This window comes from Tinamus guttatus, unplaced genomic scaffold, assembly GCF_059628265.1.
Source record: "Tinamus guttatus ecotype Peru unplaced genomic scaffold, ASM5962826v1 Tinamus_guttatus_pri_ptg000004l, whole genome shotgun sequence".
In the NCBI taxonomy this organism is placed as follows: Eukaryota; Metazoa; Chordata; class Aves; order Tinamiformes; family Tinamidae; genus Tinamus; species Tinamus guttatus.
Genome location: NW_028288538.1, coordinates 17,419,490 through 17,434,506, shown reverse-complemented (window position 1 = coordinate 17,434,506; position 15,017 = coordinate 17,419,490). Strand labels below are relative to the sequence as shown.

Below are 15,017 nucleotides of genomic sequence, written 5' to 3'. Positions count from 1 at the left end.
TCAAAGGGCCAACCACATCAGCATTTCACTGACATTAATGCTTGTCTATTAGAATAAGAGTTTAAAAATGGCAATGTTGTATGTAATTTCTTGGTAATAGCATTTAACTGTGATGGAATATTGCTGGTGTGATTATTAGTAAAAAAGTATTTTCATCTCTGGATGTACATACTTGTCAGAATAAGTACTGTGGAATATGTAATTGGAAAAGATAAAGGGTGGAATATCTTGTGCTGTTGAGCAGTGTAAATATGGGGTTATAAATGTTGAAAAGCTAGCGAATGCTACTACAAATGTGCCCCATTTGTTTAAGGCGAGAAAGTGTTTTGGAAAACTCAGGTCAGTAGGATGACATTATCTTCAGAGAAAAATGTTTTGTTTAAAAATGCTTGAATACATCGAGAAAAAATGTGTTGTACAGAAGCCCAGCCGTTCACTGCACTGCTGTTTGTTGTGTTCATTTTCCGCTGTATTTTGTTTCTTAGAATACTACCGTAGACTGTAAACTAACAGCAGCAGCATCGGGAGATAAAAACTTTGACAAAAGCCCAACAAAAACAAGGCAGCCTCGGAAAGTGGATCTGCGAGCTCGATACTGGGCGTTTCTTTTTGACAATCTTAGACGGGCAGTTGATGAAATCTACGTTACATGTGAATCGGATCAGAGCGTAGTAGAATGCAAGGTAAGGCTTAAGCTCATCAATTTTTTTATAGTTTTTCCATCTGTCCCCCCTCCCTCCTGGTAATATTCCTTGCTGTAGATGGCACTGTTGAGATTCTGCCTTTTCCACAGTCTTCAGCTTCCTGTCAAATGTCTTAATTATGCATTACTCCTATTTTTCATGTGGTAGTTAACTCTTCTAATTTACCACTCTCATGGTAAGAAAGTGATCCCTGGTCAAGCATGAGCAGTCTGGGTGGAATGTCATTTTAAGGTGTTTTTCCTGATTTTAGTTAACCTGTGTTGTAATAAGATGTAAAATAAATGCACAGACAGTAGTGATTTTCTAGGCAAACAGCAAGGAACATTGTTGTTTAATAAAAATCACTTAATTTTTAGAAATGGACTTTATTCAAGCATTGAAAGACACCAGAACAGTGCGTTTAAAAAGAAATGTCAGAGCTACCGCTTCTGCTTTCCAACTAAACATAGCTGAAAACTCAACACTTTCTGGAAATGATTATCTAATCATGGTAAAAAAAATTATATATATCAATTTAAGTAAACCTCTTTCTTATCGTATGTATCTAGTTTTCTGCTGTAATCAGACACAGCCAAATTGACTTTGAGATTAGCGTACAAATACGTTTCATTGAAAGCAGGTTTGAAAACTGAACAGTAGCTAGAGGCTTCCAAAGCATTGGTTGGGCTAACACAATGTAACAGTTTGTTACTGAACTGTCTTCCTGCCCAGGAAACTTCTATGAAGAATTTCTTGTTTTTAGAAAATCAGTCTGCCTTGCTTTGTAATTAGATTACCATTTTTTAACTTTTCTGACTGGAAGAACAGAAGCCTATTTGTATCATTATCATATATTTTTAGAGCTTTGATATCATTCAGCATTTTAATCATGCTGCTTAATCTGAGCTCAGATGGAGATATTGTATAGCCTAAGTGAAAAATCTTCATTTTAGTAGACTGCTGACAATGATGTCCTTGCATACCAGATTACTTGTTTGTAAAACATGAGTGGAAGAAAAACAAAAATAAGTAAACAGGAGAGTCCCATATCATGTTCCGCAGGACTTATTTAATATTCATGTTGCTTTTATTCTTTAAAAGACATTTTTCTGTCACTACGAAAAAGTGCCTTACTTACCTGGATAGTGGGATATATGTTTGTACTGGGATGTCTTGCTTGAGATTTATCCTTAAAGGATGCTCTTAAATGATGATAGATACTTTTTATTAAGTCACTCACACTAGCTATGAAATCAAGAATAGTCTTGCTAGTTATTTTTCTTGGCTCTGTTTTATATTTTACCTTTGTCAACTTTATTAGCATTTTTTATTTATTTCAGAGCGTTAGAGTTTTTTTGTTTGTTTGTTTTCACAAATATCATCCGTAGGATGAAGTTATGAATGTATTTTCGCTAGTAATTTAAAATATTTTAGAGTCTGTCTTTTGAATTTAGTGTTTTACATAACATCTGGATATATACAACATTTTGGTAATGCATACATAGGCTAGAATTATAGTATCATTGAGCTTGTCATTAATATATAATTAGATTCTGATTATTCATCGACTATTGCTTCAAACATATGAAAAACTGTGGAAACAGTGGGTCTTCCTCACTGCTGTTCCTACCTGTTCTCTGGAAGATGAGCAGTTGGTTGAGCAGCTTTCATATTACGTTAGGTATAGACCACTGTACCTCAGTTAGATATAGTTCACTCTTGTACCTGAGTCTTTTACAACAACGTACTTGAAAATCTTAATCTTGTCTCAGAATTCAGTTGGGAAGCAACATTTTGTAAGAAGTACTCATGTGAGACTGTTTCAAGAATGCACCAACTTAGTTAAAGGGTCACTTTCTAAAGTCTGAAATTTAACTTTCTCATCTCAAACAAGATTATTTCATTGCCTTACCTTTGGTCATCCTATATATGTTGCTGTCACACTACTCCCAAGCACCAAGTTTCAAACTTTCCATTGTGGTCTTTTTGGTGTTTTTTTTGTTTTGTTTTGTTTTGTTTTTTTCCCTGAGGTCCCTTTTTGGTCCTGCCCTTTCTTGTTTCTAGAAGCGATGCAACGAATTAGAATCCCTGTGTTGTGCCGGGTTAGGTGTCTCCTGTTGCAGGGAAAGGCACTGTGTGCTAGTGGTCCAGGGGAGTCCAGGGACTGCTCAAGCCCTTTGAATGATTCAAGACTCAGTAATATAAGTGTTTAATTAAAGTGCATGTTCATGATCCAAAACCAGCTTTCACTAAATCTGGTTTGCAGAACCATCTGGGGTTCTTTTGCTTGGCTGTATTTTTTTATTCCTTGGTGGGCAGGAAGAGTTCAGCTAATTTGATATGTTTCCTGCTCCCTTCCATTTTTATGCCCTGCATATGTCCTACTTGTTTCCCCAATGCTTTAATTTTCAGATGAAAATTTCATTTATAATGAACTCATATAAAGCTCATTCTAAAAATTAGAATGGATTAGCTTTGCTTTTGAGGTCTTTTTGAGAATTTTTAAAATCATATAGAGAAGTGTTTATTGGTTTTTACATTTTGTAGTGTTTTTATAGACAATCAAATTTGAACATGGATTATATTTTTACCATACACAAAGAACTGAAAGGATTTTGCAAAATGAGAAGAATACTATTTTGCAGTGTTTTTTTTCCTTCTACTTTTCAAACTGGATTAACAAAGAATATAATTAGCTCTTTCCATGAAATACTACATATGTGTGGGAAACAATATTAATAAGGATGCAGAATGGTTAAATTGTTAATCTTTTTTTTAAGTGGAACTCTGAAAAATTCTTCTTGTTAAAATTAATCGATGTTATTAAAAGCTTATTTGATTTACACTTCATCTTAAATCTTGTTTCTTCAAACACTGTATGATGATCATATTAAAAGGAGACTTTTGAAGAAATGAAACATGAAGTCTGGCATATAAGACCTTCAGGTTAACCTAGTATGAAGCTGTTTATTTTTGATTTTGCACCTTTTTCTCTCATGTAGTCTTTCAAGTTGGTATAGTTTTATTGATTACATTGTCGCTGAGGATAATGTTTTATGCTTCCAAATCCGATAGGGCTCTAGTGGCTGGTTGTGGTTGAAACTGCAGACGAAAGGGTTGTGGTAAGGATACAAACAGTGGAAATGTGTGTAAGAAGATCAGCGGTTGTGTATATTTTCTCTCGCTTTGGGCACTGCTGAAGGTAGTATTTTGCTATTGATTTGGAATTGAGCACTCTCAACCCATAAATGTATATAGTGAGTGATATGGCTTTGGTGCTTCCTATATAAAATGGTGAGTTGCTTCTCAAAGAAAGGGGAGGTCAAGTTTAAAGATCATCTTGCTATATATAAGTAAATCTGTCCAAAGGTAGTAGACAGAGGTTCGGTTTGTTGTAATGGATTAGACTATAACTCGAGCTTGTCCGATTGTGAGTTGTGTGGGTATTTTGTATGTTAGCTAAGTTTCCATGTGTCTTATTTAGATGAATGTTTTATCCCTTAATATTTTCTGATTTTGGGTGGTAACCTTAGTCAGGAAAGAAAATAGTAATGTCAGCGATCCCTTACACCCTTTCTGTATCCCGAAAGGAAATAAGATCAAAATTATTTAGGGATGGCAGAAGGTATCTTCTTTGCCCAATTTTGATTAATTCAGAGGTTGCAATCTTGTACTGTTAATGCTCTGTGGTCCACAAGTGTCTCAGCAACTGGTCTAGAGAAAGGTTTACCAAACAAAACAAACCTTTTGTGTACACCCATACACCCTTGTGGGGTTTTTTTTTTTCATTCATGAGAGTTTTAGAAACTGGATCCAACAGTTCAAGAAACACCAGGTCTAGAAGAATCTCAAACTACTCAAAATTTAATGGACTGTTGTTTTTTGTTTTGTTGTGTTTTTTCTTCCCAAGATGAATTAATGCCTTCAGCTGTTTGTTGTTGTTATTAAAAAAAAAAAAAAAAAGGAAAAAAAAATTTGTACAAACTTTTGTACTTGTACCTACCATTATTAAATGGTATTTTGTTCTGCAGGGTTTTGGCAAGGTTATTTTGGTTGTAGAGCTTACATTCTTAAGCTGGTCTACCTTGCATGTGATTCAGTGAGAACAACATTGTTCTGCCAAGACTCTTTTTATTCTCTCTTACAAAATGAAGAAATCAGTGACAAAGTTCTGTTGTTCTGATTCACATAGAAAGCAAAAAAAAAAAAAAAAAAAAAGATGGCTGAAGTCCTTCCCTTAGAAGCCTTGACATGCTGCGTGGCAGTGGCATGAAGAAAGCATCTGAAACAACTTTAGTTTTCTTCAGGCTTTCCAGTCAGGGCGATATCTGTGAATGATTTACCGTAATTGTGGTTGATTGAAGGCCTCCCTGAAGGAGAGAGGAACTCGCTTCGTTAGGATCCCTTGCTGAGCCCATATGAGGGCTGCTTATGGTTCAGGATATGCTAATTCTGATGATTTCAATCTCTGCATGCAGGCTGAGGTCCCCGGCCTTCCAGGCTGATTGCTGTTCTTAAAGACAGCCAAGAAAATAAAATTGTTTCTTACTGTGTTGGAGCTGGAAGCAGAAAAGCCAAACTCATTCTAAACTCAATGAAGAAGTTCTATATGGTGATTCACTGCAATGGTCAAGTATCCAGGCAGAATTTTGACCCTACTTACACTGTTAAGGGCCAGTTCAGCCCTGTCCATGTAGCCTTTTGGAGTGCAAATTTTGTTTTTGTTCCTCTCCCCATGGTCCCTGATTTTCAGGTTCACAAATGCATTAGGTGCCTTCTTCCAGGGAGGGAAAAAATGCAGGGGTTAGATTATCATTAATGATGACAATGATAATGGTTGGAGCTAAGAGTGCTTGGATGCAGATTTACTATGTTTATGTCTTAGTGGCTTTTGCAAGGCCACTTGCAGAAGAGTTTAAAAAGGTATAGCAATCAAGAGGACTTCAGTTACTGGCAAATACAGCAACTTCAGTACATGGCAGATAACGATGGTCCGTTGGGTAGAAGTGCTGCTTTCCATCCTCTCACCAAGCTGTAAGAACTGCTTTTGCAGTCAGCTGTGTTTAGCAAGAGACTCCTAATTGGTTTTAAGAACATGTAAGGATTTTTTTTTGAGGAATTTTTATGTGAAAAGATGAAAACAACACCTAAATAACCTTGAAAACAAGAACTGTGCATAGTTTGTAAAAGAAAACTTACAGGTCTGGTCTTGAGCATAAGCTAAAGTGCAGATGTGATTGAGTTCATTTCTCTGGCACATTTTACCGATTTGAATTGCAGGAGTCTTAACACTCTACACTTCTCCATGCTTCTCTTCTCCCTCCCTCTCCTTTCCCTTCTTTTTTGAGAATGGGAGAGTAAATGGAGATGGTGACTTTCCAAAGCTGTTATGTGATCTCCAAACAAAATGAACTGTCTTTGTAATCGGCCTACCAAGGACTCAAGTCCAAGATTGTTCTGATCCAGGGATATAGGGTTATTCTGATGCAGGGAGGGATTCCACTTTGAGATTCCTGTTGATGGGGAAGATGTTAATGTGAAGCGAGAAGTACGACTTTAAGATAAATACATGCTTAGAAATCAAAGCGAAGACTCAGTCTTGGAGAAAAGGAAAAGCATGAGAGCTTTTTAAAGTGCAGGAGGGTTATTGATCCAAATGCTGGAGGAGGCAGGAAACAGGAGCTGCATTGTGAGTGTTCCTGGCTTTATGTCCCCGATTTTCCTTTAAGCGTTGTTTTCTCACAGTGTTGCTTTCTTTTACAGTTTGAACTGTCTCTTTGAAAATCGTATGGGATACATATGACCTTGAAAAATAATGGGATTTGAAATTGTTTTGACTCTAGCGCGGCAGTAGTCTCCCCCATAAAGGTTCCTTTTTGTCAGCACCTTCTCAAGTGGTCCGAGTTTCCCCTGCTTCAGCACCGCAGGGTATATCTGCTACCCGCCGTAGCGTAGGTGAGCGAGCGGCTGTATCGATGTCCGGGACCCCAGGGCCCTCGCGCCGGGATTGAGTGTCAGCGCCACAAAGGGATGGCGCCAACCGGCCTGCTCTGCGCGCCAGGAGCGAGAATTAATTACAAACCAATCGAATCCGTTGCAGCCAATTGGTAAACTAATTGGTAATTTTAGCTGTGCATCTATATGTAGTTATCTGGGCGGCTGTAGCGGCGCTTTCAGAGCCACTTTTGTTCTGCTTCATCCTGCCTGACAAAATGGCCCTCATGGCTTGAAGGAGCAAGATGTGCATCAGTGAATATGGGGCCGCTCCAGCTGCTTGTCTTGTTTGTATTCCCTTGTCCGTAAAACATGACTCCGATTACAGCTGCATGGCTCTGCTCTGATCATCTCTGATAATGGGTAGCTAAACATTCCTGAAAATAGGTTAAGCCATTTATTGTATGTTTTTTCTGTGCCAGCTAGCTTCAGATATATAGCTCTCATTCAGATTTTTTTATGGTAGATATCTCAGTGGCAGACTTCAAAAATAAATGATTCGCAATTAAATTTTGCTTTCTGTGCCCTTATTGTTAATAACAGTCAGCCCAACTTAGTGTGGGCTAACTTAAATAGACATGAATTGAATTAGAAAGCTGAAATTTTATTAGGGAATCCGGGGGAGAAAAAAAGACCAACTGTCTAAAATACTCGAGCTGTTCATTTCTTGTAGCAGACTTTACTTACCAATTATTTTGGCACTGTAAACCAACTGCCTTCTAAGAAAGACTTTCGCTTGCTTTTTGTGGAGCATTTCAAAACAAAAAGCAGCTTTTGCATCAGCAGTGGCTTTCTGTTTGACTTCCCTGTGTTTGACTTTCTGGTGACTTCTCCTGGGTAACAGAGAGCACATGCTGCAGTTCTGCCGTCCAAACCGGCTGAAAGGTTCCTTGTGTTAAACGTGCAGCTGAATTTTATACTTGCTTTTGTCATGAACAAAAAGAATATTTGGTCTTAGAGCTATGTATCCCAAAGCATTTTGTATATGTTAGGAGGTCTTTTTCTATTAAAACTACAATTGAGTGGGAATTTATGAAAACAGGCAATACAGTTAGCTGTGCTGTTGTAGAGCATCTGCACTGCTTTCAAAGCATTTCTAAGTTTTTAGCTATAGACTTAGGAACCAGTATATTTTCATTTCATTTCTAATTGTTGCCGAAATATTTCTGTGTATTAATTGCTTGCTTTGAACAGGAAAAAAAATGTTCCTGATACCATGAAATGATGTCTAAATTTTTAACTCTCCAGTTGAAGCTGATAAGTCTTTATGTAATTCTGAATTCAATCATGGAATTTTATTATTTTCAGCATGTTGTCATCATAAAATCCTATCTTAAGTACAATTTTTCTGATCTTTGAGGGAGCAGATATGAGTAACATGGTTTTCCAGTTGACATGATCTGGAACTAAATCCTTTGGAATTGCATTAATTTGATGTATGAGTGATAGCTCTGCTGAGATGGTGGCTCATGGCCGTGATGTTCTGGGCACTTTTTGTCCCATTTTGTAAATATATATTTTTTAAGCTTTTAGATGTGATCCGAGTGGTCTCCTTGCTTTCTGTACAGTAAGGAATTGCACGTCTCTTCACCTTGGCCTTACAGTTATATTTTCAACTAACTGGAATTGCATACATGTAGTGAATAATTCTGAAGATTAGGTTTAAGAATATTTTTATTGGAAATAAGTCCTTTAGTTTTCTATTGTTTGGCCCTTGTCGTTCCACCTGTGACTTTTCTTCCTGATACAATGTGCAGGAGGTGCAGTTTTAGGTCTGTTCCTAATGGTTAGTTTACTAGTCTGCAACTCTTATGAAACATAACTCACCTTTTTCAGTTTTTCTGCTCCCTTTCATATGCGTTGCATGTAAGAAAATTGCCTTCTTTTTTTCTATTTGCTTTTTATTGGGGAGGAGTAAGAGGCTCTGTAAATACAAAGGCTGATGTGGTGGTTGCTTTTCAGGAAGTCCTGATGATGCTAGATAACTATGTGAGGGACTTCAAAGCATTGATTGACTGGATACAGCTACAGGAGAAGCTAGAAAAGGCTGATGCTCAAAGCAGGTAATTAGTTTTGTTGTTGTGTTTGTGCGTATGTGTGTTTTTTTTTTTTTTTTTTTTCCTTTACCTTTTCTCTATATCCAAATACTGTTTAGTGCTGAGCTCCATTTTGTAGCAGAGATTCAGCAAGAAGCTTAGGAACCTCTTTTAATAGCTACTGTAGGGCACCAGGAAGGAAGATTTCCTGTTGGACTGAATCGGTATGAGGACCTGGTGGGTATTTTTTTCTTCCTGATGGTGTTACCAGGTAGTTACCAGTAGTGCTAGAAATGAAAAAGAATTTGAAAGTACAAGTTGAGAAGGATGAAACCAGATACATCATTCCAGTTTGTGCCTAGTTTTGAATATCACTGTGTCTTAGCTTTGAGAACTAAAATGATAAGTAAGGTTTTGCAGGTGTATCTTGTGCCTGTAGAACTAGTTTGATTATAGGTTGATAGTTCTTTCAGTAGTACTTGAAACGGTTAAAAGGTCGCTTAGATTACAATGTTTTCCCCTAAGTCTTTCTGAATTTGCAGACCTACATCATTAGCATGGGAAGTAAAGAAAATGTCTCCAGGACGCCATGTGATCCCAAGTCCGTCAACAGATAGAATTAATGTGACGTCAAATGCTCGAAGAAGCTTAAATTTTGGGTATGAAAAGAGATCATAAGTTTATTAAACTAAAATAACGGTTTCATTTGAAAGTTATTGAATAAGCTGTTTTTCTATAATAATTAATTTAGATTTTTTGAGCTATTGCAAATATTTGCATTCATGAAATAAAAGCACATGCTCTAAAAGGAAAATGCTGTTGAGGAGTTAATTTTACTTGCTTTCTTACATATATAATGACTGATCATTACAAAGACCCAAAAATAAAAATACAATGAGTATATTTTATCTTACCTATTTAAATAGTCTTTTTCCTTGACAAAACAAGGGTCACCAAGTCTGTGCTGTTGTTGCTTGGGCTGTTTTATTTGCAAATAGTTGATCTATTTTTTGAATTCAAGGATTGTACTTTTTCACCATTATAGAGAAATAGTTAGCAGCTCTGTGTGTTAAAGCACATTTCTTCCCTGCCTGTTGTTCCAGAACACTTTCAGTACTGCAGAGATGGGAATTGTTAGGAGATAGGAATAGGTGACAGAGCAAGGGTTGTATTGCGCGCTGTAGAAATTCAGAGCACGTAGCTTGTAATGTAGGTCATTACTCCCAAGAAAGTATAGAGAAGAATTAGAAAAAGTATAGGGACTGGAGATAGAGGTATGCAACAATGTTGATGCAGATACTCAAGATATTCAAGAATTGCAGTTTCCAACTTTGGAAACTGTTGAAGGAGAAATGAAAACAAGGTTAGACTGTGGAAAGAGTACTAGAATAGGCTCTTTCTGTCGGTTGCTGGTAGGTTCTAGTTTGTGGAGATGGAACCTGTCTCAATTTTGTCTCAGTCTGAGACAGGGAAAGCCAAGAGTAAGGAAAGCGTGTGCCAGTAAGTTTTCTAATGAAGCATTCTGTTATTTGGTTAAAACTAATAACGGCTCTGACTTTCACCTAGGAACCCTTCAGTGACGATGGCTGCCACACGCCTGGCTCCTGCTGGTGTAAGCTGGGCTGATAAGGTAAAAGCCAACCATGGAGTTAAGGCTGCCAGCGCTGACCTGCAAGCAGCACAGACCTGTCTGCCCGCTGCAGCTTCGGCACAGAAGTCGTCACGGAAAAACGGCAAGTCTCTTTAGGTGGCTTCAGTGTTTTCTCAGTATGTACGGTGTAAAGTTAGTTCAGAATGAGATTTTTCAATTTTCAAAACTCAAGTAAGTCTAACTCTGCAAAATACAACCTTAAGATTTAGTCAAGTGTCAAGGTGCAAGATTTTTGCAGCCTTACCTTTTTTTTATTTTGGTAGTTAAGTCTGGGACATAACTGAGACAAAATGATTGGCATTTCAACGATGAAACACCAATCACTATCACAGCTGAAAACAAAGTGCTGTGACTTTTAGGTGTAAAGGAAATACGTGTTCCAGTGGCCGCAAAAGGATAACACATGCTGAGGATTCTCCAAAAGAGCTCAAGTTAGTTTTGTGTGATCATGGAAACCAGGTTGTTAGAACTGTGCTGAGGTGATAATAGATGCTTTTTCCTTTTTTGAGTACAAGAATAACCACGTTTAGCTAAACATTCTTCCCCTCTCTCCAAAAGCTCTCCTTGGAGAATGCTTAGAGTTGCAGTGTTTTGTTCTAGAATAGTTTTGTTTTGTCAACAGATAGGAAAACCTTTAGTATTTGATTTGTAAACTTTTTCTTTGCTCATACTGGAACCATGAGATTTTCTTCAGAGATGTATTTTCCCATTTGCTTTTCTCATGTGTGGGCCAAAATAATTTTCTGCAAAAACCAAAGGAGCTTGTAGAAAGGATAATTTGATAAAATTAAAACGACTTGTTGCTAATTTGGTTTTCAAAAAGAAAAAATACTGGAAGGAAATCTATTAATTTCACATAGTGATACATTCAATGTAGTGGTAATAGGAATCATGCACAGTGGTTTGGAAACATGCGCTCGAGTTTCCTGGAACTAAAATAATTTAACTATATTGCAATTTAATTTGTGTTCAGGAGCATGTGAATTTTTATGCTTAGAATATAACAACTGAAAGCATACTCTGAAATAGTTGCTGCGTGGGACTGACTGCTGCTCTTTGAACATCTTGCAGGGTTTAGTTGTAGCGAGCTGGTCTAAGGACAGTAGCATTTTGGCTGAACTAAATATGTAATTCCATGTTTAATATTTGTGAGTTGTTGAAGCTTTTTGATAGGAAAGATCTGTTTCTGTTGACTACCTCTTGTACTAGAGAATGACAGACTCCAAGATGTTGCTGTAAGACCTTTATTGCGCATTTTTGCAGGTAATAGAGAATTTCACAGACAGGGAATAAAAATAGCATGCACTTTCATATGGATAATATATTTCTGAGAGGCTACAAGGAAAACTAAAACCATTACCCTTATGTTAATATTTTAAAGGGCTGAAGGATCGGGGCCGTGCTGTGTTTTATAGGTCATTACCTACAGCTGATGAGCTCCAAAAAGAGCGAAACCACTTGGTCCTGTAGTACTGGCCTATATGCTCTCAGTAATTGTTCAAATCCTATGCTCTATAAGATTCAGACCTGAAACGTTGTTATTTTAGAAATAACAGTTATTCTTTCTAGACCCTTGCTCCTAATACTCTTTTCTCTCTGAAATTTTGTTCTGGAGAACAGAACTGTTTTTCTAATAGGCGGACTGTAATAGTGGGGATGGAACAAATCGCTGCTCTTTACACACAGCCCTCTGCACGGAGGGCACTGGGCAGGGCAAACCCTCGTGGAGCGCGAGCGGGTTCGTGCCGTTTGCGCAGAGGGAGCTGCAGAGGCTCCTCACGTGTGTTATCAGAGCAGCTCCGGGGCTCACGAGTCTGTCCCTCTGCCCGTTCAGCAGCCCTCACAGCTGCCCCGTGGCAGGATTCCCCCTGCTGTCCTGTAATGCCCTCCTGCCCACGCAAGGCCCAGCTGGGCGCTATAGAGACCAGAGCTCCCTAAACCCCTTTTTTTCCAGTCATTTCAAGCAGCGCTATCATTAAGCTTCATGGGGTTTTTGTGGAGTGGGCAAGTGGTATGATGCTGTTCTGTGTTGATGGAGTTTCCAAAGTTAAATGTCGTATGGAAAGAGAAAATGCATCGGTTTTCCAGGTGTTTCTTTAAATGATTATTTCTCATATTCATGGTTAAGATGAGGTTATATCGTCTTATCCTGTTCTAAATATTAAGCCTACTGACACCTTCAGTATTTCATGTATTTAAAAAATAAATGAAAAAAAGTCTTTGAGAACAAATTGCAGGAACCTCATCGTGAGGTAGTTAATTCCCCAGCTGGGTTCTCAAATTTGCTGACACAGTTTCATTTGAAAATTTTACATTTGTTCTCCCATGTACCTGTGTTTCTTCTGAGTTCATGTTTCTAGATTTCAGATTTTTAACTAATCCACAGTTATTGGATTCGTTAATGCCTTTCAAATGCAGTAATATTACCACAGACTGAAAAATAGCAGTGAAGATGGGTACTGAATGGGGAGGGTCAGGTAGGCTCTGGTAGGAAGGTCCTTGCCGGTAGCTTTTGAAGAGGAAGCACAGATCTCACGAGGTGGAGTCCCAAGAGACTGCACATGCTTGGAGAGATTTATTTTATTGATGTTACCAAGAGGGCTGCTTGGGCACTTCTTCCAGCTGGACTGACTTTGTAAGAATGAGGCCCTGGTGGCTCTAAGGACCTCAAGGTAACAGATGGCTTGTCACTTCCATGTAATACAAGAGCAAGCTGGGGCAAGGAAGCTCAAATGAAACCAGAGAATGATCAAGGTAGTCAAATGAATTATTCATTAACAAAACTGGGCAAGTAATCAAACCCAGCATGTGATACTTAGCATGTGGACATGGCTACTCGCTTGTATGGAAAGAGCAGCAGACTTGCAGGAAGAAAAAAGGGAAGGAAGGAAGATACCCTAGTGAGTATTAATTTTACTACCAGATCAGTGGCGAGGCTGATGCTCTAGTGAGTGTTAGTTTTACTTCAGGTTAGGAGCTATGTGTGCTCATGTAGGTAAATATGTTAGTTTTCGTTCAAATACAAAAGATGCATTTCTGTGCTGTTGAGATAATTGGGTTTAACTCTTGAGTAAAATTGATGAATTCGATAGTAAACATATGAATTTATAACTGAGTATGTGCAGATTTTACTGAAATCTATTACAACTCCTTGTTGTAATGAGTGCAACTGTGACATTGTCACTCTCTAAGTAACCTTTATTCTTTTAACTTTATAATTTTAGAGTAAATAGAGATATGTTATGCATCTCCAGACATCCTGGAAACAAGGGATTCGTTATGCAAGGCAAGCAAGGATTTTTTTTTTTTCTTATTAAGTAAAATTGCCTTTAGACTGTAGATATTACTGGAGCGTATCTTCTGGTTTTGCTTTTTAATTTAGAAAAGATGTCAGTGTAGGCAGACTTCAGTTTTGTAAACAAGTGGAAGTGAAATCTTGCAACAATCTTAGTGTGTGACTAACAAAAGGAATCCCAGTTGTAAAATCTGCTGCAGTCAAACTGTTTTTTGAGTTGATTTTAGTGGCCTTTTGCAGAGCTCTCCATTGTTTGTATTTCATTTTCTCTGCACTCAAGTACAGGCAGCACAGAAACACAGTGACTGGTGCCAAACGTTGTCCCAGGCTTCGCTGCGGCCTGTGCAGCAGCAGATGTCCCTGCAGTGGGTAGAGGTGTCACCTGCAAGGGGCTGAAGCTGGCTCCGCTATCCCATGCTCCGCACGGCCGGCGTGCTCCTGCCTCTCCAGGAAATCTCTTGGGTTCTTGCGGAATTAAGGCCCCGTCACCTATTTCTGAGGGGAAAAAGTATGGGAAAAGGGTAGTCTTGGAGACGGTAATACCGGGTTTAGATTGCTTGCTCCCATAGGTAAATAGTATTCCGTATACAGATGGGGAAATATAAGTTAATCAAATGGAAGCCACTCTCAAGGGTCTAATAGGCTGTGTAAAGCAAAAACCAGAATTCCTATCTCCTTGATTGCCATTCCCCTGTCTAGTCAATGCAAGTGCACGCAGGGGGAATAAAGAGGGAGGCCTTTTGTAGAGGTATGCTGTCTGTGCTTGCCACCAGCATCCCGAAGACATTGGCCACAGGCATTCACACAAGCCTGGGGGACGTTGCTTACTTCAGAAAATTAGCTGTATTTTTTTTAAGATAAAGTAGTTTCAGCAGTAAATATCAAATTGAAGTAGCTTTTGCATCTGTCATCACTACTGTTAAAGTTTGTGGACAATTATATAATTCTTATTTTACTGCTAATCATAAGCATTAAGCTGTTTCTGAGCTGTATAAGAACAGCTATTGCATGAGCTGCACAGCGAAGATATATTTCAGTACTGATGAGATTTCCAGTTTATACCAGCTATTGCTCTAGTCCACTGTGTTTTTTTTTCCTTGTATGGTTAAAAGAAACCAGTAATTAAATGTGCACTTAATGTTTGCAAAATGGTAGGTGCCCAGAGTGGCAAAGTATGGAAAAGCTATTAAGAATAAGTTCTGCTTTAGGCCTGTTTCTAGCCTGCCTGGCTACTGCTGGTACTGAAGGTGGATACTTTTTTTCTTTTTTCTTTTTTTTTTCTTTTTTTTTTTTTAACCAGACTCAATGTTTTTTGATCATGTAGGTAGATGCAAAAACATATCATTTTATGTACTATA

At 38.1% G+C, this 15,017-nt stretch overlaps 1 protein-coding gene across 1 annotated transcript in view; it reads left to right on the top strand.

Annotated features, from left to right (window-relative positions):
- SCAPER (S-phase cyclin A associated protein in the ER) overlaps window positions 1-15,017 on the top strand; it is a 129,650-nt gene that overhangs the window by 11,584 nt on the left and 103,049 nt on the right. Inside the window, exons 5-8 of the mRNA XM_088520634.1 lie at window positions 486-683; window positions 8,640-8,740; window positions 9,256-9,372; window positions 10,280-10,446. Coding sequence (XP_088376760.1) covers window positions 486-683; window positions 8,640-8,740; window positions 9,256-9,372; window positions 10,280-10,446 — 583 coding nt within the window. The remainder of the gene's footprint in view (window positions 1-485; window positions 684-8,639; window positions 8,741-9,255; window positions 9,373-10,279; window positions 10,447-15,017) is intronic.